The sequence below is a fragment of the Amblyomma americanum genome, chromosome 7 (genome assembly GCF_052857255.1).
Source record: "Amblyomma americanum isolate KBUSLIRL-KWMA chromosome 7, ASM5285725v1, whole genome shotgun sequence".
NCBI classification, from domain to species: domain Eukaryota; kingdom Metazoa; phylum Arthropoda; class Arachnida; order Ixodida; family Ixodidae; genus Amblyomma; species Amblyomma americanum.
The window spans coordinates 127,104,634-127,128,254 of record NC_135503.1 but is presented as its reverse complement, the minus strand read 5'-3'; the positions used below and the strand labels follow the sequence as shown (position 1 = coordinate 127,128,254).

General features: G+C 47.5%; 1 protein-coding gene across 1 annotated transcript; it reads right to left on the bottom strand.

Moving 5' to 3' along the window:
* Nucleotides 1-884: 884 nt before the first annotated feature.
* scu (hydroxysteroid 17-beta dehydrogenase 10) lies at nt 885-23,291 on the bottom strand. Its single transcript, XM_077632943.1, has 5 exons — nt 23,135-23,291; nt 18,062-18,226; nt 14,964-15,128; nt 10,209-10,446; nt 885-1,201 (listed from the first exon to the last, which is right to left on the bottom strand). Exons 1-5 carry the CDS (start codon nt 23,156-23,158, stop codon nt 1,011-1,013), a joined length of 783 nt encoding a protein of 260 aa, XP_077489069.1. The 5' UTR covers nt 23,159-23,291; the 3' UTR covers nt 885-1,010.
* Between the last annotated feature and the right edge of the window lie 330 nt (nt 23,292-23,621).

Genomic DNA, 23,621 nt, shown 5'->3' with positions numbered 1-23,621 from the left:
CCACAAACCATAGGATAGACTTGTTTTTGTGCTGGGAGTACTGCGGCTGGGCACTACGCATCATCAAGCATCAGTATCACTCTATCACATTGTCTCGCAGTTGGTGTCATTGCTTCACTGGTTTGCAGCGAAATCAGGATTGGGCATTCCCGCATAACACCCTAGATCTTCAAATTAACCGGGCCGGCACAGACCACCACTTCGAATTATCTGGTCAATAGTGCATCAGGAATTAGTACGGGACCGTAGGAATTCTTTGAATTAACCAGGATTTCAAATTAGCCTTATTAAAATTATTGAGCTAGGTTTTACTATAATGGTGTTCCAGCTGCAATCAAAGCCAGCCAAGAAACAGCACCTAGTGCAGTCGCAAGCAAATATAGAGGAAACTAGAGCTTATTGGCTACTGCACAAGAAGAAAGTCTGGGCTAGTTGAATTGGCTACCACTCTTGTGTTGCAAGATGTTAAAAAAGAAACAGAAACTTAAGAAAAAGAAGACAAGATTGAAAGCATTTGAAAACAGTTCCAAGTGGTTTCCAGTTGTAATGCATTCTGTCTTCGTGCTTTTGCCATTTTTTTTTTGTTCAACTAGGGCAGACCAGACATATATGAAAGTGATGAACAAAGTGCCAAGCTGTGTTTGCTGCTGTTTCTTTTCTGTACACCTACCTTTTTCCTAAAGCCTCTCTGCTCTGCTCTGGTTCTTGAAATGAGCTGCAAGATGCTTGTCATGGTGGCCTCACTGACTTTTGTGTTTGGCTGCTGAGCCCAAGACTGCAGGTTTGAATCCCTGTTGTGGCAATTGACACTGATCCAGAGACGTACACAGGTTCAGCAGCCCTAGTATTTGTGGCAAAAAACACTTGAGAGCCAGGGCTGCCAATTTCGATTCATATAAAATCTTGTGTGTATTTATTGCATGCTTATCAGGTGGCACTGGTTGCACTGTGTCCAACTTGAAGCTGCCTATGCCCTTGATGTGGTAGCCTAATGTGGCACTGTACACAGCCTAGCTGACCATGCGGAGTGCTCCATCGAGGCGGATGACCTCTCCATTGAGCAGGGGGTTTTCCACGATGGTCTGCACCAGGTGGGCATACTCCTCGGGGTCTCCCAAGCGCTTGGGGAACGGAATGGTCTCGGCCAGGAATGTGCGCACTTTCTCTGGCAAGGCCTCCAGCAGCGGTGTGTGGAACAGGCCTGGCCAGGAAGAAACAGCGAGATGAGTAGGGAGTCGTTTCTCATCAGAGTCCACTCAAGCATGGCCACACGAATACAAAGGGGCACTAAACAGCTTTCACAGCAACTTTGTGGTTAAAGAAAAATTTGTCCTGATCTGGAGATCAAACTCTGGACCACCGCCAGTCCAGGGCAGTCTCTACAAACTTATTGCGTATTAGACAATGCTCCGAAAAAACACTTTGATTCCTCAAAGGAGCACAAAACCCGTTGTGGTGTTGGGGAAACCCAAACCAACGATAGGAATGGGAGATGCTTTCCTGGATGCTTGGAGCAAAGTAAAACCCAGAACCTGAATTCAAAATGCCCAGTGAAACCCGAATTTTAGTTTGTGGAACACCATAAAATGCTATGGATCACCAATTGGAATATGCTATCAGCTAACCAGGATAGCTAGCAGTTGGCAGGGCATAGCCAAATTGATCAACTTAAGAAGGGAACAGTGTTAAAAGCCCCCAAAGCAGAGTAGATTTCAAATAAGAAAATAATTCCTTATTTGATGTCAATGAGTAATTGGATGGTTTGAGTAAAACGAGCTTTTGGGCTAGTTGGTTGCATTCCAATATAACACACAACACATGGACGAAAGCTGCACTTGCAGCTGGCATCACTAATGCAGTTATCGCCTCTTTTTCTTATGTGATAGGCCTCCAGGAGTTCACGAGTGCAGTTCGATCCTTGCTCTTTCCTAGAATTCTTGCGCTGTTGAAATGCAGCGCACATTTTCTTTTTTCTTTAAATTTTCTTGGTGCTCCTCCAGTTGGTTGTTGATACATCGGCCAGTTTCACAGACATACACTTTTCCGCACGCAAGTTCATAGACCGCTCCTGAATCGCACTGCACATACGGCATGGTGTGCTTTTTTCAATACCCCCTTCTTCTTGTCTCTTTCTGAAGATATGAGGGCACAATTTGGAAAGCTTCTCCGGAGCCGAAAAAATGAGCGGCAGCCCAAACCTGTTCGCAACCTTCTTCAAATTGTGTGACTGTGTAGGTAGGGGGCAACTTCCGGTCAAAAGGTTCTGCCCGTTTCCCTCGTCTTCAGGTTCGTTGTGCGTGCCTTCGCTTCTTTCAGGAGGGTTTCAGCGACAGCTGTCATGACCAACAAAGGGTAGCCCGAAGCCATAATTCTTGCCAATTGGTTCTCAAAGCTAGTCTGCATTTCATGAACGCACAATTTCTCAAGTGGCGATTCCAGGCACAAACTAGCTATGCTCTTTTTATCACTTTAGAATAAGCCGAATCAAATGGTAAGAGTTGCTTTTGCACACGAGGGGCATACGCCCAACACACACAGTCTCTGTCCAACTTGAGCAGTAGATCTAAAAACTGAAGTTCGTTGTGATTTTATGTCTCAAAAATGAGTGCCAGTCCCTTTCCATACTTTTTAAAAGCATCTAAGATCCTGTTAACAACAGCGCAGCAGTGTAAAGAGCTCTGCTTGTCGATCAAAAAGTCATTAACATATTGTATACTTTTATGACCTCGTCCGGATTAAAAACAGTGGCTAAAATGTGATCAACGTTGGCTAATAAAATGTCGCTTAAAATGGGTGCTATGCATGATCCAATGCATTTGTCTAGTCTGTAAATGGTTCTGGTTGTTAAATGTGGTAATTTCAGGTAAAATTCTAAAAGAGTTTAAAAACTGTCAACCGACATGCCAGCTGAATTCTGGAAAGGGACTGCCCCAAACAACTCCTGGTGAGGCATAGAATAAAACAAGTCTTCTACATCCATAGAGAAAGCAAAGTTTATGTTGCGTTTGATCTTAATAAAATTTATTACCTTCTTAAAACTACTTATAATGAAAGGATCATCGACTTTCAGTTGTTTCAAAGATTTATGGAGGAACTGACTCACATGCAACTGCCAAGAGCCATATTGTAGCGAAGAGGAAAGTTGAAGCGCAATTGCGGCGTGCCGAGGACGACGCTGCTGCTGGCGGATCTGCCTGTTCCCGTGTTCTTGTGCTCTTGCTATCACCACCTGTGCTCGCCGCCGGCCTCTACGTCAAGCAATTCGTGACATTTGGTGGAGGTGCTGGGTAACGCATCTCGTGCAACGCACCCTGCCTCGCAGTTTGAGCCCGGTACGAAGTCCTGGCCGTCGAGTTTTCTTGGAGCCCTCGAGAGAAACAGAGACTCGCGCTAGCTGACGTCAGCAAGGCCAAGCGCCGGAATTCAGACTCTTGTCCTAGGGATTGAGGACATCTAGGACCAACGCCACCATGTCGTCTCAGTCACAACAAAACGACCCCGCGATTGCGCCGAGGACCGTCTATGTGCCTGTCACCCCAAGCTCTGTCGCCCCGTTCCGTGGCGATGGATTTGATGATGTTGAAGACTGGGTCCAGCAGTATGAACGAGTAGCACGACATAATGGGTGGGCTACTGGAGAAAAGAAGGTGCGGGCCTTGATGAGAGGTGTCCGGAATGACATCTTTGGAGGACTCATCCGCAATCCTCCTACCACAGTGGCCGAATTCGTCGCCGAAGCTACCAACATCGAGCACGCATTGGCGACAAGAAGCAGTCCCTTTCAGCGACTGAGCGCCCTTCCTGTCGTCTCAAGTCTTGCTTCATCTGGCCTGAGCGGTGTTGGCCTTGCCGATGTTCGCGAAATTATCCGCGACGTCGTCCGAAAGGAGCTGAAAAGGCTGTTCCCTGCTCCTGAACAGCCTGCATCTGTCTCCATCGCGACGGCTGTTCGAGACGAACTGCGATACGCGCTGGCGTCCGAAGACATACCCATTGTAGCTGCAGCCGACCAACCATCTCTGAGCTACGCCGCCGCCATCCGTCGTCCGCCTCCCGTCCACCGCTAGTACCAGACCGCTGCCGATTCCGGCTCTCGATGCCACGAGTTCGTGCCCCCGTCTGATGCTAGCCTAGAACCACTGTGCCGCAGGAAAACCGACATCTGGAGGACTGCAGACCAGAGGCCGCTGTGTTTCCACTGCGGTGAGCCTGACCACATGTACCGCTACTGTCCGTACCGCGAACTCCGCCTTCGAGGTTTCAACCGGGCTGATCCGCGCCCCCGCCACGGTGAACAGCCCCGCGAGATACAGGACTACCTTCGACGCTCTCCATCGCCAGTGTCAGCTCCATCTCGCACCTCCCAGTCGCCGCCCCCTCGCCGATCATCACCCCCTTCTCGCAGATCTCGCCATGACAGCCTCTTGCCACTTCGGGAAAACTAAGTACAGCGACGCTTGGAGGTGGCATTGCTGGTGTTGCACGCAGTAAAGAACCTCCGCCTACATTGGAATGTCCCCGCTCGACTGAGGGCACCCTTGGAAGCGAAGACTGTTCTGTGGCCTCTAGCAATGTACACGTTTTAATCGACGGTCGTGACGTAACGGCACTTGTCGACACCGGTGCCGATTACTCAGTCTTCAGCGGCAACTTCTCTCGGCGTCTACGCAAGGTTACCACCCACTGGGACGGCCCGCCCATACGTACCGCGGGAGGTCACCTCATAAACCATGTTGGCAAGTGCACTGCCCGCGTTGAGATTCACGGTGAGACATGCCCAGCCACATTCGTGATCTTGGAGAATTGCTCCAAAGATGTTATTCTTGGCATGGACTTTCTTCACGAGTATGGCGCTGTAATCGACGTACGGAGGAACAAGTTGACCTTCCGCGCACGTTCTTCATCGTCAATACCTCCTCGGGCCCCTCGCGCTGCGATGAAAGTTTATGCCGTCCATGTTCACTTGCTGCCGTTGTCGACAGTTTTTCTTCCGGTCCGAGCCGATACAACCGCATGTGGCGAAGGCGTTCTCGAAGGAAGTGTCCAGATGTTACTTACGCGGGGCATTGGTGTAGCGCGGGGGACCGCCAATGTTCAACTTGGCCGTGCCAACATATTAGTGACCAATTTCAGGAATGAGACGCAGCACCTGACGAAAGGGGTAGTTATAGACCAACTGGATGAACCTAGCGACGTTCGCGAAGCTGTTGCGCTGCCTGAGGAGGAGGCCCCGCCCGGGTCATGTGACCCTACAACGTTGCCCCTGGACATCGATCCCAAGCTTGAGCCTTCCCACAGATGCGAACTGCTCTCTCTTTTGCATCGGTACCACAACAGTTTCGCGACGACATCCCGAGTTTGCCAGACGCCCGTCGCCAAGCATTAGAATTATTGTCGACACCACGACGCCCCCGATTTGCCAATCACCGTACCGCGTTTCCTTGAAGGAGAGGGAAACCATACAAGAGCAAGTGCGCGAAATGATTAACGAAGACGCCATCCAGCTGTCCAACAGTCTGTGGACCGCCCCTGTAGTACTGGTCAAGAAAAAAGACGGGGCCCTTCGATTTTGCGTCGACTACAGGCGACTCAATAAGGTGACCAAGAAGGACATGTATCCACTACCTCGCATCGACAACACTCTCGATCGTCTCTGTCATGCCTGCTATTTTTCGTCCATCGACTTGAAAAGTGGATACTGGCAGATTGAAGCGGATGAGCGTGACCGCGAGAAAACCGCATTTATAACACCAGATGGACTCTACGAGTTTAAGGTCATGCCGTTTGGCCTGTGTACAGCGCCCGCGACATTTCAACGAGTCATGGATACTGTGCCCGCCGGACTGAAGTGGCAGACGTGTCTCGTCTATCCGGATGACACTGTGATCTTCTCCAGCGCTTTCGCCGACCATCTTGTGCGCCTTGAAGCGGTTCATCAAGCTCTTCTGACCGCCGGACTCATGTTCAAGCCTTCGAAGTGCCGCTTTGCTTACAGTGAGCTGAAGTTCCTAGGCCATGTCGTCAGCCAAAGGGGTGTGAAGCCAGATCCAGAGAAAACGGCTACAGTAGAGTCCTTCCTTCCACCATCTAACAAGAAGACTGTCCACAGCTTTCTCGGCCTCTGCGCGTACTTCAGACGTTTGTTCGTAACCTCGCCCAGATCGCAGCGCCACTTCACCGCCTTACGGAGGATAGCGTCACCTTTGAGTCTACCGAGGAGCAGCAGTCAGCATTCCGTCAATTGAAGCACGCCCTTGCAGCACCCCCCGTAGTAGGCCATTTTGATCAAGACGCCGACACTGAACTCCACACGAACGCCAGCAACCAAGGACTAGGGGCAGTGCTTGTGCAATTCCAGGACGGCGCTGAGCGGGTTATTGCCTACGCCAGCCGAGCTCTTTCGAAGGCGGAGGGCAATTACTCGACAATTGAAAAAGAGTGCCTCGCTGTCATCTGGGAGATCACCAAATTCCGGCCCTATCTGTACGGTCGCCCTTTTCGCGTCATTACCAACCACCATTCGCTGTGCTGGCTCGCCAATCTCAAGAATCCCGCAGGGTACGACGTCACCATCATCTACAAATCCGGCCGCAAACATAATGATGCTGACTGTTTGTCTCGAGCCCCTGTGAATCCGGCGAGGGGGCGATAATGACGACGATGACGGCTTCCTTGGGGCATTGGACACGGCAGATATGGATACTCGGCAACACAATGATCCTCAGATTCGTCAGCTGATGGCACACCTGGAAGGCCACGAAGATGTGGTGCCCCGCGTTTTGCTGCGTATTCTGCTGACATTCCGGATTCTGCACGGCGTATTGTACAAGCAGAACTTCGACAGCAGCCCGAAGTCATGGCTTCTTGTTGTGCCAGAAGACTTGCGCGCCGAGGTGGCCGAAGCTTGTCACGATGATCCTACAGCTGGTCACCTTGGCTACAGCCGAACACTTGCACGTATTCGAGAAAAGTATTATTGGCCGCAACTTCCTAAGTATGTCCGTCACTACGTAAAAACTTGTCGAGAGTGCCAAAGGCGGAAAAGACCTTCTACACGACCAGCTGGGCTTCTCCAGCCGCTCGACCCACCGCATGCTCTGTTCCACACAATCGAAATGGATTTTCTCGGCCCATTTCCAACGTCGAAGTCGGGTAACAGGTACATTATCATAGCCACCGACTACCTAACCAGATACGCCGAGTCCCGAGCACATCCGTCAGCGACGGCTGTTGAGGCAACTCAGTTTTTTATTGAGTGTATTGTGCTCCGCCACGGTGCCCCTGCCGTTTTGATCACTGACCAGGGTGCCGCGTTTCTGGCACAGCTCACAGAGGAGATCCTCCATCTCAGCTGCACCAGCCACCGCCGAACTACGGCGTACCACCCGCAAACCAATGGGCTGACGGAGAGGCTGAACAAGACGATGGCTGACATGATCGCCGTGTATGTGGACATCGCCCATCGCAGTTGGGGCGAGGTACTGTCCTACGTTACATTCGCGTGTAATACCGCTGTCCAGGAGACGACAGGTATGTCCCCTTTCCAACTGGTGCATGGCAGACAGGTCACCACGACGCTTGACGTTATGTTGCCACACGAGCTGTCTGTCGACATAGTCGATGATGCCCGTCTAGTCTGTGAGCGCACGGAGGAAGCTCGGCAACTCGGTCGCCTCCGCTTCGAGCACCAACAGCATAAAGATGTTCGTCGGTACAATCTTCATCGACATGACGTCCATTTTTACCCTGGGGACAAGGTCTAGGTGTGGACGCCGGTACGCCGTCGAGGTGTCTCCGAGAAACTCATGAAGCGCTACTTTGGCCAGTATACGGTTCTTCGCCGCATCAGAGACCTGAACTACGAGGTGCTGCCTGAAGGAATGCGACTGTCATCTCGTCGCTTCCCCCGACCTGAAATTGTGCACGTTGTCCAGCATTAAGCGGTATATTACGTGCGATAATCGCCTGCATTTCCCACTGCCTTCTACATCGGCCAACAAGATTTCTGGGCCCCTGTGTGGTTTTCCGCCCAGTGTTTTTTGCTCTCGGGTTAGCATCGGGACGATGCTTCTTTATAGAGGGAGGTAGTGTAGCGAATAGAAAGTTGAAGCGCGATTGCCGCGTGCCGACGACGACGCTGCTGCTGGCGGACCTGCCTGTTACCGTGTTCTTGTGCTTTTGCTATCATGACCTGTGCTCACCGCCGGCCTCTACGTCAAGCAAGCCGTGACAAAATTCACTCACAACAGTTCAAAAGGGGACCCTGGATTTATGCATCTTGGTACTAAAGAACACATTGAAAGCATTACCTTTATAATTAGTGATCTGTGTACACAATTTGTCATTCCCAACATCTTTGCAGAAGTAAGCAATTTTTTGTTTTGCCTTGTGGGATGACTTTTTATAAGGGTGAAGTTCTTTAGCGCCGCATCAAGGCCTTTTTTGTGAAAATGACCTTTCGGCAACACCACCAAGCCTCCCTCTTTGTCAGCTTTGTCAACACACAGACACCATGAGTGTTGGGCGTATGCCCCTCGTGTGCAAAAGCAACTCTTACCATTTGATTCGGCTTATTCTAAAGTGATAAAAAGAGCATAGCTAGTTTGTGCCTGGAATCGCCACTTGAGAAATTGTGCGTTCATGAAATGCAGACTAGCTTTGAGAACCAATTGGCAAGAATTATGGCTTCGGGCTACCCTTTGTTGGTCATGACAGCTGTCGCTGAAACCCTCCTGAAAGAAGTGAAGGCACGCACAACGAACCTGAAGACGAGGGAAACGGGCAGAACCTTTTGACCGGAAGTTGCCCCCTACCTACACAGTCACACAATTTGAAGAAGGTTGCGAACAGGTTTGGGCTGCCGCTCATTTTTTCGGCTCCGGAGAAGCTTTCCAAATTGTGCCCTCATATCTTCAGAAAGAGACAAGAAGAAGGGGGTATTGAAAAAAGCACACCATGCCGTATGTGCAGTGCGATTCAGGAGCGGTCTATGAACTTGCGTGCGGAAAAGTGTATGTCTGTGAAACTGGCCGATGTATCAACAACCAACTGGAGGAGCACCAAAGAAATCTAAAGAACAAAGAAAATGTGCAGTTGGTTGCGCATTGGATCGTCATCATCATCAGCCTGACTGCACCCACTGCAGGGCAAAGGCCTCTCCCATGTCCCTCCAATTAACGCTGTCCTTTGCCAGCTGCGCCCACCGTATGCCTGCGAACTTCTTAATCTCATCTGCCCACCTAACTTTCTGCCGCCCCCTGCTTAGCTTGCCTTCTCTCAGAATCCACTCCGTTACCCTCAAGGACCAGCGGCTATCTTGCCTTCGCATCACATGCCCTACCCAAGCCCATTTCTTCCTCTTGATTTCGACCAGGATGTCGTTAACCAGCGTTCGTTCCCTCACCCACTCTGCCCGCTTCCGGTCTCTTTAACGTTACACCTATCATGCACTGCGTATCATGCAGTAAAGGTGCGTTGCGTTTCAACAGCACAAGAATTCTAGACAAGAGCAAGGATCGAGCTGCATGAGGACTCCTGGAGGCCTATCACATAAGAAAAAGAGGTGATAACAGCATTAGGGATGCATCAATTCTTCTGTACACATCAGAATTTGACCTTTTCTTGACAAAAAAAGGTGCGCCTGGCTTCACACTGGCACGTGGTAGTACGTTTCTTTCTGCGGTGCACAGGCTCATAACCTTTATATTCAGCATGAGAGCAGCGTTTGTCTGTGTGTTTTGTGTTCCTTCTCTATGCGAACGTGTTTCTTCGCAGCAGTTATGATATTGGTAACTGGATGGTAGATACAATGAGTAGTTTCTCTATTTGAAATCTTATTTGAAATGCCAGAGTTACCCAAGAGCTGGCCTACCCAATGTTATCTGAGCGATGCCCCTAAATTCACTGAAGCAAACAGCCCAGACTGCTCAACTCACAGGGTGCCATGTACAAGCCTGAAACTGGCTAATGAGTGCCCATGGATAAAGCCTGGCCAACTCAGCAGACGGTCAAGCCCTGCCAGTCCAGCCAAAAGTCACGACCCCTACCTGCTTGATGGACGTGAAGCAGCGCAACGGCACACAGCCTACTCTGCTCTCTTCTTGGTCTGTGTGCCGTTGCACTGCTTCATGTCCATCATGCAAAACAAACCTGCCCAACAATGCGTGCTTTCAAGCGCTACCTGCTTGGGGGCCAAACGGGGCGCTTACCTGGTGCGATGGCACAGCACCGGATCCCCTGTGATGCCAAGTCTCTTGCCAGGGGCACTGTCATGCCCACAATGCCCCCCTTGGAGGCGCTGTATGCCACCTGACCAATCTGGCCCTCGTATGCTGCCACACTGGCTGTGTTCACGATGACGCCACGCAGGCCATCGGGGCCCGGTTCATTCTTGCCAATGAGGCCCACCGCCAGGCGCACTACGTTGAATGTGCCCACTGTGTTCACCTGCACCCCAGAAATGTCACGGTGAATGACCCTTCATGGAGAACGGATGAAAGCCAAGAGGTACATGTTGTCCTTTGCTATCTGATGTGTCTATCACCAACCTGACAGATAATCGCACAGTGTGCACCAAAACCACAGTCGTGCAGCTTGTTTTTATATAGGTCATTTCTCCGACAGGTTTTACCACCTTAACCCGAAAAATGCCACACTACTTCAGCTGTTTCTGACTCTCTCGATTATCAATTGGATGTCCTGGAAAATGACAGCTCCAGAAATGTGTACTGTAGTTCCAGTGCATGTTAGAGAATCCTAAGTAATAGAAATTGTTCTACAGCTCTCGGCTACATTATGTATCATGGTCATAGCATTTTTTACACTGAGAGCTGTTATTAGGAGCCCTCATTGAGCAGAGCTTCAGCAAGAGCCAGCGACATAGGTGGTTAGCACAGGTTAACCCCCTGAACAGTAACCATCCAGGAGGGTAAGCACCCAAAGGCGCTAACATGAGGCAACATGAGCCAAGTGTGCATGCCGCCACAGCTGAAGAGCAGTAGATGTGGAGCGTGAAGCAGCTGGCGAGCTATCAGAGCCAAACGTGGGACAAAGATGGAGCATGACACAGGTGCATCTCTATGGGCTCCGTGCGCTGGTATGGTGGCGCCAGCAGCGACCACATTGCCAGCGCCGCCTCGTGGCAGTCGCCGCGTTAACCGGACGATCAGTCACGGCCGGTCTCTCGAAAGGAGAGCGCCCCCCACCCCTCAAGGCGCCCTGGTGTCCCTGCGCCTTCCTCCATGCCCGATGCGTTCGCGTCAGCCCGGCCCCATTGCAGACACACACTGACCGCGATGCCATTCTAAGTCAACGCCTGCTTCTATGCGGATTTCAATGCATTGAAAGCCTTGACGCCACCGCTGCTACATTTAGTTTCAATTGCTTTCAGGTTGGGCTGATCACTGATTCCGAGCAACCGTGATTGTGTTGCAGTCCCGACTATGATATCCCGATGGCACTGCAATATCCGGCAGCGCAGTTGAGCTTATTGAGATTAAACACCTTTACAGTTTGAGAAACAAGTCTCTCATTGCCTCAGATAATGGAATCAGCTATGTATAATTTGCATCCACTGTGACATCTACTACGGTCGGCTAGAATTGAGAAAAACGCAAACTTGCTGCACATATCAGATGATAATGCTCTACTGCAGGATTGACCCTGCTTTACTTTGCGCATTCCCCAGAGAATAATTACCATAGCTCTAAGCATACAAAAAGACGGGTTTCTTGCTTAGTGGCTGAAATTATCTGGAACCTCCTACTATGGCGTCCCTTATTGACTGATTTGCATTGGGACGATAAACCCCATTAACATCAAAAGATTAATTCCATAAATTAAGGGTTTAGCGATGTATTGTGAAACCCAAGGAATATATATAGGGAAATTTGAACCACTCTCTATTTTTCTGTTTATTTGTCCAGGACAAGATTTGAGACCTCAGAAATGCAACAAATAAAGATACAAAATTTTAAACCACTGTAGGAAATAAAATGATGCAATTAAATAAATACAAAAGAGCTTGGGTGAAACAATGTGAAAAACGACGTAAGCACTCTCAGAAGTACGACGTCGCTTCCATAGCATACACACACGCACGAAAAAAAAACAAACTAGAAACAAAATTGACATGCTGAACCACAGAGGAGCATAACAAACGAATACAAACTTCAGATGCTAGATCCAAGAACTGCACCGTAGACCATATCCTGCGACTGACTGAGCGCATTCCTTCCCTTTACATAAAGACGTAAAACAACTACCAATGATGGCATGTTCATAACACCCCAGTCGGTGTAAACCCTTTCCCAGTTCGCACTAATGAATTTAATTCCATAGTACACCCATTTTCCAGCAGACCCTCTGTGCAGGAGCGAGCCTGCACGATGTCCAAGGAAGCGTTAAAATATATTCGGTACCTTGACTGCAGCATTTTTATAGCTGTTATGACATTGGTAAAGACAGCAGTAGGTCGAGCACCCATAATTATCCAAGTTTGTTTTCGCCTGCGGACGCAACACCTCACCACTCGCCTCGCTCACTGCGAACTGAACCAGAGATCTGCGTTGGCTGTGCCCGCCTTTCGCCACCGCTGTTAACCAGGTGGCACCACTCGCGCGCGCCAAACTGCAGCGCACGGAGCCCATAGCAGCACTGCTATGGCTGATTCACAGCAAGAGGCTCAAGCCTGCCGCCGCTCAACAGTGTGAAGACCACTGCTGCTGCAGACAAGATTCTGCTGTGCGTGCTGCCGAATGGGGCGCCAACTGATGCTGGGTTCTGACCGAGCATCACCGGAAGATGAAGGCTGCATATGTGACTAGCATAAGTGACAGCGGGAGGAGGCGACCTGGACCATACCTGGGCCTGCAACGACCCATTTCAGTGACATGGGCAGCACAGCATGCAGTTTAACAGCTCTCACTGAATAATTAACTAAGCAGTTAAGCTTACCACTGCTCAGTTTTTATGATTCCATTTGCACTGGCAATTTTAAACAACATTAATCAAGATATTTTTCACTTTGTGCACATTGTTTTTATGCAATGAACACAGAAGAAATTAGTTCACCACGTGACGCCACCTAAAAAGGTACTGACACAAGCATGAACCTTTAACCCATACATGCCAAAACTTCAGGCAAACGCAGCAGTAATAGTGGCAGCATTGATGCTAACCGGTCTGCCTGCGCTTTACAGCTCACCTACTAATGTCTGAAAAAATTAAAGTATTTTTTTTCACATAAAATGCTCTTTTCATATCAGAACTCAGATTCATTCATTTACTGGTCTAAATATTTTTCTCAAAACAAGTTTTGAGCCATCCTAGAATGTAGGAAACTAGACAAATGTGCTACTTATTATGTGTGGTAAAGCTTCAAACATCTGACATCAACTTTAACGTAAAATTTCTTATCACATATGCTGGTTTTTGTATGAACATGTGCTAAAATATTTGTTTTTCTTGAAGAATCAAAAGGTAGCTGATGGGGTTGAATATGAAAAACGGCATCCAAAGAAGAGCTGCAGATCTTCCTGAATGTGCACGATGCACAGAACTAAAGGAACGCAACCCTAACTTTGCACAGGGATAGTTTAGAGCCTCTTCAACCTACTCTAGTGGGTGCAAGTTTTTGCACTATAAGTTTTCATTGTTACTGCACAAAAAAGCGGTGTCCTACATATAAGACGCTAGGCGTATATATGGGTTGAAACTTAAAAGTAATGACTCTGCCTGCCATCTGTGGTCAGCATTCCTAAACATCAGTAAAAAAATGGGCAGAATGGCAATGGATACGCCAAGTGGAAACATAAGCACGCTGCTCCAAATAAAACACAGCAAGAGATTCTGTAGCGGCAGCACATTTTCTATGGCGTTTCAAATACCAGAATGTTTTGACTCAGTTTAAAAGGAAGAAAGAGGATGAACAGAAGTTCTGCACCCTTCTCCAGATGTTTCGTCATTTCAACACTGCACTTCATTCCTTCAGCGGTAGCAACTGAACAGGCAAGATTTCGAACAGTGCCTTACAAGACACCTTGATTCCAGGTCTTTACACGGTGCTTCATATCTGCTAGCATGGAACTAATGTGACCTTAATCACAATGGCATTAGTGATAGCAGCATACTGAATTTAACTCTAGGCCAATATGTCTCAAACTTGGCTCTGTGGAACTTTAAGATCCCTTGATGCACTTTTTAGGCTCCCTGAGCCTCCAAAAGCCACGCATGTCTCAACTCCCGCCGTTTCCTTTAGCAGCTTTACTTTGGGACTGACCATACTGTAATTGCTCACAGCAGCCTGTACACTTCACAGCCAGCAATTATTATTGAATTTCCAAGTTTTTTGAGGGGCTGAGTGCCTGCACACTCTGTTGTGCATGCACGTCAGTGTCATGTAATGGAAGCCAAGAGATTCCTCAGCACCTTTTGATACCCACTGGAGTTCCCCATGGCTAAAAAGATTGCAAACCCATGGTCTACTACAACTTACGAGTGCAGAAGCTTCTGAATTATTCGCACCGTCCCTTACTACACAGAAATTGTCTGAGATGGTAATAACTTCTTAGCGGTACAACGGTGCCACAATAAAAAAAGACTGCTCATTACCATGCCTACACAAGATTCAGAGACATCTGTTCACCACACCATTGAGAAATGTGTAGAGGCGTAAACGCCACAAGCACCAGTTTGCGCCACCGTGCACAGAGGACACCACAAATCAGTAGCACAGTTGAATGGCGCCACTTCCCTTTGCTCCTCATTTCTCCTTCATGTTACATTGACACCGCATATCTGGGAAACATACCCTTAGAAGCTGTTGCTTTAGTTCATTAATAGTCCTCAATGCATCGTCGCCTCCACTCTCCCATCAATAATGGGCCACGGCTGCCATGAGATGTTTTAGTCCCATTAGTGAAATCCATTCACTGTGTGCTAGTGTTTTAAATGTCCTGACCCACCATGACCACTTTGGTGAAGTCTTCCAGAGCGTGGGGCTGGTCCTTATTGAAGTTGTATGTCTTGAAGGCCACACCAATGCCCGCACAGCTGACAGCTACATCCAGGCGCTTGAACTTGTCCTTGACGGTGGCCAACGCTTTCTTGACATCATCCTCAGATGTGACCTGGCAGACAGAAGAAAAACCTTTGGGTGATTTCTCAACGCTGATTAGAAAGAGCAAGGGTTTAAGGACACTGTAGGACAGTGTGCGAGTAAAAGTGAGCAGTTAGGGTTACTAACAGGAGTAGAATGAATCCTTGATGAGAAAATGTTTAACCTATGTTGAAATGCTGGCACAAATGTGAGGTTAGGTTGGGGAGGTGACGAGTAGCATGGCCAAAAGCTTTTTAAATATCCACGAAAACTCCATCAACTTGGATTCCAGCACCTCCAGATTGATGTAGGTCATGTGAAAAGCCTGCAAGCTGAGTTTCACATGAGAAGCCATGACAAAAACCATGCTGATATTTGAACATAATGTTGCAACTTTCCGCATGGGTTTATTGACTGATGACTCGCTGTGTATGATGTGTTAATAATTTGCAGCTGCTACACTTGTTAACTATGTGGATAATAATTTGGCGGTGATGCGCAGTTGCCAGGCCTAAAAATGCCTGACATCAGCGTCTTCCATCAGTCATCCCTTGCGTCACAGGTTAAGGTTTGTGAAAAGGGAATAAAAATCGGAAGCCAACTATTTTGGTGCGAATGTGTGAATGCATGGCAACTGCCCCACCTCAAAATGATTTGCTACCAACCCATGAAACCAAAGGGCGGGCTCAACACGAAAGTACACACGTTTCTTGCATGTTCCCTATGCAATAAATACGACAATACACTCTCGTTACATTCAAATAATGAACAGTAGTCCACCCAATATATTGGTTCGAAAACTACCAAGGCATGCACTCTGCTTTTTAGTGCGTGCATTATCACGGGAAGCTGACGCAAGACAGGGTAGCAGCTTCCAAAGTTCTTCCATAACGTGCCACCCTTGATATCGCGTTTCAGTGTCGAATAAAATACCGCGGGAAAAAAAAAATATCGGAAAATGATTACAAGCATGTTATAATCGCCTGACAACACACGGCGTGAAAATAACAGCTGTTCTTTCAATTTCCAGGTACGCGTGCGCGAACACACACGCACACACACACGCAAGCGCACACGCTTTTTCCATCTTTGATCCAACCCAAATCGGGGAAAATCGACGCAAGGCGAGTAAGATATACATTTCAGCACGCGATGGAAAATTCTAGAGGCAATAAGCAACCTAATGATGTAAACTGGATGCAAGAAAGACGTACGTCTAACATAAATGAGAGCACGCAGTTGATTGTCCAAGCAGGAGAGGGGAGGGGGATGCCCTAAGTCCCTACAGAACTATCCCTTTGTATCCGACCCCTTTTTTGGCAACGTTCCTGCACACTCCCCCCTCGTACAATGTTTAGTCTGAGTCCGCCTCGTGAATGATATGTGTCTATACTGCATTTTTGTGAACCTTGGCAAAATTCTGTCTAGGTTGATCGGAATTGGTTGCAAAATGCCGCCACATGTACGACGAATATTTTTTTCTGAGGTGAACACATTCCGACACCCTGAGGTGCTAACCCTCTCGGCAGCAATTTCACTTCTCTTGCGCAAAGTCGATTAATCTCAAGGCTAAACAGAAATTGACAACTGCCCACTTCTCCATACCTTGTTCTTTACCAACCCTAGCTTCTAAGGTTGGACAGGCATCCGTCGAGCGTTGACTGCAGTTGTCAAGCTGTCTTTGTTATAGTTGCATTATCATAGATGTAATATCATTTGATAAAAAAATAATTTTTTTGAGTGCTAGAGTTGGCAGGTTACACTCTAGACCACGAGTGTTCCGACTACTGCTAATGTTACTATGCATCAACAGTGACGAAGTGATGGCACGCGCAAAAGACGAGGGCAGAAGGAAGGACACAAGAAAGGCACTGACTTCAGCTATTAGGTTCATTGAAAAAAAACGCCAGAAATATATACATGGGACATTAACAAAACATAAATAATTTGCGTGATATCACACTTTTATTATTTTTTGCATCCGCTTTGCCTTTTCGCTTACTTAGTAATTTGCGCTGTGCAATTATGTTGACTATGTATCACTAACTCTCCCAAGTTTCCGCTGTATCGACGTTGTGCCTTAGGCGGTGTGAGCTGAGCAGCATTATTTTTCTTTCTTTTTCTTTGCCCACACTAATATATGTACAACTCAAGAACGAAGCGGCACATACCCTCAAAGGAGGCCCTCCAGACAGTTATGTCGACCCAGCTTTCTGTGGCTATGCAGCCAAGGCTAAACAAGAGAGGGAAGGAAACGGTCCTTTGTTCCCATGCCGCGCATCCTTATCCCTAACAAAGATCACCCCACCTCTGCTGCCGTTTGGACAAAAACGGTACCCTCTTTGTCCCGGCTCTCTTCTTCCCTTCACCCTTCCACAACCATAGCCCGAATAAAGGAAGCCCCACTCCTGACGACAAGGACAAAAGGGCCTTCTTCGCTCTATAGAAATATGTACATGGACCTTGGCTGCATAGCCGCACAGAAAGCCAGAAAGCTGTTCGGTTGAAGTGCTTGGCTGTAGGGCTGCTTTTGAGGGGAATATGTTGCTTCGTTCTTGAGTTGTACCCGACTATAGTTGGTGATCCACGTCCTTTATTTGTGTCACACACATTAGGCAAACTAGCAAAGAAGCATGCCGAACCACCCCAGCCAACACCTCCCCCCCAAGCACGACAGGGACAAGCAGACCAGTTTGCCATTGTTCGTTTGTAACCCTCTGAACACAGGTGCAGCAACAATCTCAACATCTCAACCAAAACCAGTCTCGGGTCGCTCGGGGGCAAGGCGGGAAGACACTTTCTCAGTCATGGATCAGTGTCGCAGCCTGGTGGCAGAATCTGAACTACTCGCAAGATGGCAGCAGTGGTATCGCCACCTTAAAGTGTCCTGTGATTTTGCAGATGTTTTCTTCACTAGATTTGAACTGAGCTTTCTAGCTTTCTGATGCACATGCCAAAACCTACATTGCCTGGCGTGAAGATGCAGCCATTGCCGACTTCCTTGGCGACATCCTCTCCTTTGGATGTGGGCAGGTCGAAAATGGCCACCTGAGCACCCTGCCGTGCGAGCCTTGCGGCAGTTGCCCTGCCCAGGCCAGATGCACCGCCAGTCACCAGGGCCACAAGACCCTGCACAAGGTGGTAGGACGAAAGCAATGCTCATAGATACGCTTGAGTCAAGCTGATGGATTAACACCTGGCCAGCTACTGAGCACCAGTGAAAGGGAACGATAAAAAGAATTTGTGGATATGTCCACGATATATGCTGGATGAAACTGCTGTAGAAGTGCATTCCCACAAGTTGTGTTTGCCCTTTGTGACAGATGACTGAAACTTTCCCCTATACTCTTCTCACAGGTGCTTCTTTAGAAATCGATGCATACTCTACTGATGCAATCATCTTCGTCGTCCCCTTCTTCCAAGCTCACCTGATAACACATATAACCTGCCCCTATACCTAAGCGGTCATGTATGCAGTTTACAGCCTTTGCCAGAAGTAGGCAGCCCAAGTGTTTTCTTTCTAAGCCATGCAGAAAGGCTGTTGCCCTGAACTCTGGGAAAGAGGAGACGAGTGTTCCTCTTACCTCCCAAAAATGTGGAATTCCGGCGATGTGTAACGAGTCACACAGCAAGGCACAGAAACAAAAATACAGTCATCCACACACCTGTGTAACAAAAGGCATACCAGAGAGTACAGTTCTGTCAGTTATAAGTGGCCTAGGTTGGTTTATGGGGGTTAACATCCCGAAGCGACTCAGGTTATGAGAACGCCGTAGTGAAGGGCTCAGGAAATTTCTGCCACTTGGCGTACTTTAATGTGCACTGAGATCGCACAGTACGCAGGCCTCTAGAAATTCACCTCCATCGAAATTCAACCGCTGCCGCCGGGCTCTAACCCGCGTCTTTTGAGTCAGCAGCCAAGAGCCATATACCAGTGAGCCATTGCAGAGCCATTGTGTTTACCTCCTCATGTCTGTAAAAGCTGTATCTGGCTTGGCAAGCAGTGACAACAGTTAAAAATGCACAACAGAGTGTGCCACTCAAGCACTCTAGACAAGTCTGCGGACAAATTTGCATGCAGTGCAAGCTTATGAAGGCCCTGCAGTGCAGACACAAAAGTGCTTGTTACGAAAATGTGCCACGTGAGCACTAGAATGCATTCCTACACTGAAAGCATCTCACTGCTCAAAAGCTGTTACACACAAAAGAATGTATCACTGGCTACTGTGTCACTTCTGGAGACAAGTCTGCTTTTCTAGACTGATTTATTCAAACTGACACAGGAACGGAGCGGGAAGGGGGGGGGGGGGGGGTGGAAATGGTTTTGCCCATTTTGTAATTTCACAGCAGAAAAAGTGGCGCCATTGATCACTAGAAACTCCGCAAAGCCCCCCTGTAATCATCTTGTCTGCTTGACTTTTCTTGTTCCAGCATCGCTACAGGCAACCTGGACAATTTTGTACAAGCATGCAAATGCAATGTGTAAACATCATATCTTTGTTAAGCAGCTAGGACTGTGTGTTTTACAAATGTGACAGCTCCCCCACAATATCTGATAAAACCTCAACCCCCTGGTTTTCACTCAAGTTCCTGCTACACAAAAGTAAAGCAGGAATATTGTGATCTGATCTGATCTTGGGCCAGAAAAAAAAAATCTGCCTTTGAAAATTTATGCATTCACAAATTGAATGTCATTTCAAATTCTTTAAGATGAATTAGCCGCTTTATTTTAAAACGCTGATCTAAAATTTCTGTAGCATGAAGATGTAGTTCATCAGCTATGATTTCTTCAGATATAACATTTAGCATGCGATGTTGTTGGGCTAGTTTGCTTCATATTTTAAAAATTTGTGCAAACTAGACGACACACAGCAAGAACATGGGATAAGCACAACTAACAACTGATTTATTTGGAGGCGGTCACCTCCGAACGTGAAACAGATGTAGGCACATACTGTATGTACCAGACACACACTTATAAAAATAACGCTCCATTGGCAATTGCCACAGCAAAGAACAAAAAAAACATCACTTCCGCATAATGATACTGTAAAATTCTTCCATTATTTCATGGCCTATGCAGTTGTTACTCTTTCCAAGAACCTCTACATCATTTTGTTGTGGGTGACACAAGCAGCAAGCACTGTAATGCACCAGAAAAAAATGCATTCCCATCTTCTTATTATTTTTTTGTTAAAGAAAGCTCTCACTTTTGTGTGGAATCATTTGCATGGTGCCCTCTCCGGCCAATATGATTTTCCACAGGTTAGTTGTATTTGATGCACCTGCCTTTCACACATTCCACGTACAGCTTATTGTGCTTTTTGGCACAGCCATTGCTTTGCCATCGTTTGTAAGAGCAGAGCTGGGAAAGCTTGCATGGTGTTCGAAACACCATAGGTACTCTGCACCTGTCTGGCACTCAAGTTGTGGGAGACCTGCACATAAGGAACTGCTCACGCATCTTCCTTTTCATGCCTGCCCATACTAGCTACAGCGCAAAGACTCTTGTAAAGTGAACCAGCATTGCAGATCACAAATTAATGGAAGCCTTTTTCATAAAGAAAAATGCCTGGGATTGCATCAATGAAATGACACTGGTATTCTAAGCAAGTGAAGTTGCTTTTTGTAGTTCTTTGGTGTTGGGAACACCATTGGAGAACTATTTGTATCTCTTGTGCATCTGGCGCATGCACATACCTGTGTTTTATGTTTGGTGGTGAACACCTGCAAATAAATCAGTCATTCATTACATTCATCCAGTGTTCTTGGTGTGTGTTGTCTAGTTCGCACAAATCTTCCCATATTCTCACAGGCAAAAATGTTTGTCAAATGAATTTAGAGGAATCCCCCCAAGGTGGAGTAGATTTCAATGACGGGACTAACCGCTGTCATTTATAAGCTTCACCTTGTTGGATTCAGCGACTGATTATTTCAGCCTTGCCCAGCTAACTGCTACCTGCCATGGTTAGCTCAGTTGGCAAAGCCGCTGTTCCAGACAGGCGGCAATTCCAGCTTTGAAGCCCAGACAACGAAACGTAATTCTGCAACTGTAGTGTTTCCGATATGGCTGGGCTTGGATGCTGATCAGTTACTACTCTGTCAAAGTAAAAATGTCACTTCTATTCCAAATTTCTTAGAGATGCCCTGTGTCCCAGGTGAAAATGATGCAATTTCTTCTCATAGAAGAGTTACAATCCCTTTCAATTAATTTGGGTGCCCTTCAAAATATGTTGGTTTGTGGTTTATGGTTTATGGGGTTTCAACGTCCCAAAGCGACTCAGGCTGTGAGGGACGCCATAGTGAAGGGCTCCGGAAATTTCAACAAAATATGTTGGATACATACTAAAACTAAAAAAGCAGACATCTTGCATTAAGTTTTCAGTCTTTTTTTTTCTTGCCTTTGGTCCTTCCCTTTTATTGGTGTTCAGCAGCGCATGTATGTCACGAAAGTGGCTGAAAGAAGTAGAAGCGTTCAAGTATTTTCTTCCCAGCTGGTTTCACCAGGTTTTTTCAGAGATGCACAAACATATAATGCTGACCCTTTTCTGCTTCAGTAACGGTTTACAAATCTGAAGAAATCCGATCCCTTAAGATCCCACAACAATGTTACAATTTCCTGTGTTTCTTTAAGGGATCAAGCAAACATATACAACAATTTTCATCAACAAATGTCAAAAAGGAGAGGAGCAAGCCTCGCAAAGAGGGCTTCACTCAGGTCACTTCTCTCATGGTGTGTATAGAGTGCTATGGAGATGAATGCTGCTGTTTAACACTGTACTGGGGCTGCAAACTGAACAAGTCTAATCTTTAGCCTGCCCACATACAGAATGACGAAAAATAAGCGATGGCGATCAAAAGAAAAAAGGAAGATGATGCCATCTTCTTCTCTGGGCGGCGTCATTTATTTTTATCATGCTTTATTCCAACCAGTCGGGCTTCTGTCGAACTCTTGACTTCACGTGCACATATAGCATGGCCACACTGTGGGACTATGCCTGTATGACTATAGGGATGACAGCCAGCCTGCACCTGCACCACTATGGGGAACCAGCAAGAAAGCTGAAAACATTCATGCAAATTTCCAGGCAAATGTGCAGCATGTGCCCATGTAATGCTTTTTTTTTTTCTGATAGTGCCCACAACTTAATTGTGCCAGGTAATGCTCCTGCTGACACGCTTCCTGACACTGGCTTTGAAATGTGGGTACATTAGCTGTCATGTGTAGGTAATGATTTATTTCTTTGATGCCTTCATAATTCGGCATTAAATGGTTAAATGGTGAAAAAAAGAAAATTATTCCATTATCCTCGAAAAATTATTGTATTTTTAGAGGCATACATTTCTGCCACTTTCCCAGCCAGGACTCCTGTATAATATATCCATGCGGCGGTACGCGCATGATGGATGCACTCAACAGAAAAGCTGGCTGCATGCAGAGGTAACGTATGCACTGCCAGCAGGTATCCTTTTCGTTGTGCCGCGTCTCAAATGTATATTTACTCCGATGTTCCGCTTTCTTCCTAGTGCGCGACGTGTCATTTTGAAGCAAATTATACCTCTTGCTTTCTCTGACTGCGCAGTAAATAAGCAGAGCGGACACTAACATCGGAAGGCTGCATGCAAAAGCATCCCTCAACAGCTCACAGCTGCAATTTTAGGCTGCACCTTTCAGCATGCAAATCTCGCGCGACCGATATGCCACATCATTTTCCCGCACATATTTCCGCACGGTAACACAAGCCACACGTAAGGGCGATTACACTTTGCGCCCTTCCGTTTCTGAAGCAAAGAGAAGAAAGCAAGCAGCGACCAAGGTCGCGAGTTGCGCAGCCTCCATCGGCAGTGCGTGCCACCAATCGACAAGCGCCTGCCGAGCGACCACATGGCGTTCACTTGCTCCTCAGCTGAAGTCGTACGGTAGATCCGGAAGGGATCGCTTCCGAGGTGGCCGCTTCTGCCGTACGGACGACCGGCGGGCTCTCCGGAAAGCGCAACTACTGGCGGCCCGTTGCGCACGTGTTTTGGCGCGCTTACCTTGACAGTCCGTATGGCAGACATGCCTGCTTTGCTGACTGCGGGCGCGAACAGTACTCAAGTACAGTCGACTTGTTTCTACCGAGCAGAGAACACTACCAACTGCACACGCGGACAGATCACGGGTCGAGGAAGGAGGAAAAGAGGAGAGAGCATTGGCAGCGCCTTCAAGGATAAATTCGAAAGAGAAACTAGAAACAAGGAAGAACAAAGAAAAAGCTGCTGTCGATGACACTGACACTGCCAATACCCACGAGGTAGCGAAACTTGAGGTGGCAAGCACCTTGCTCAGCACTGCCCCAGTACTGTTTGATGTTGGTACTTTGGACTCCATCAAAGAAAAAAGGCACAAACGCCTTGAAGACGCGTGTAATATGTGTCCATGTTTAGTGCCAAAGAACAGAATGTATTGTGTCTCTTGAAAAATAATATCAAGAGAGAAAAGTCACAGTAACAGATGCAGGAGATGAGGAGAAGAGTGGTAAGA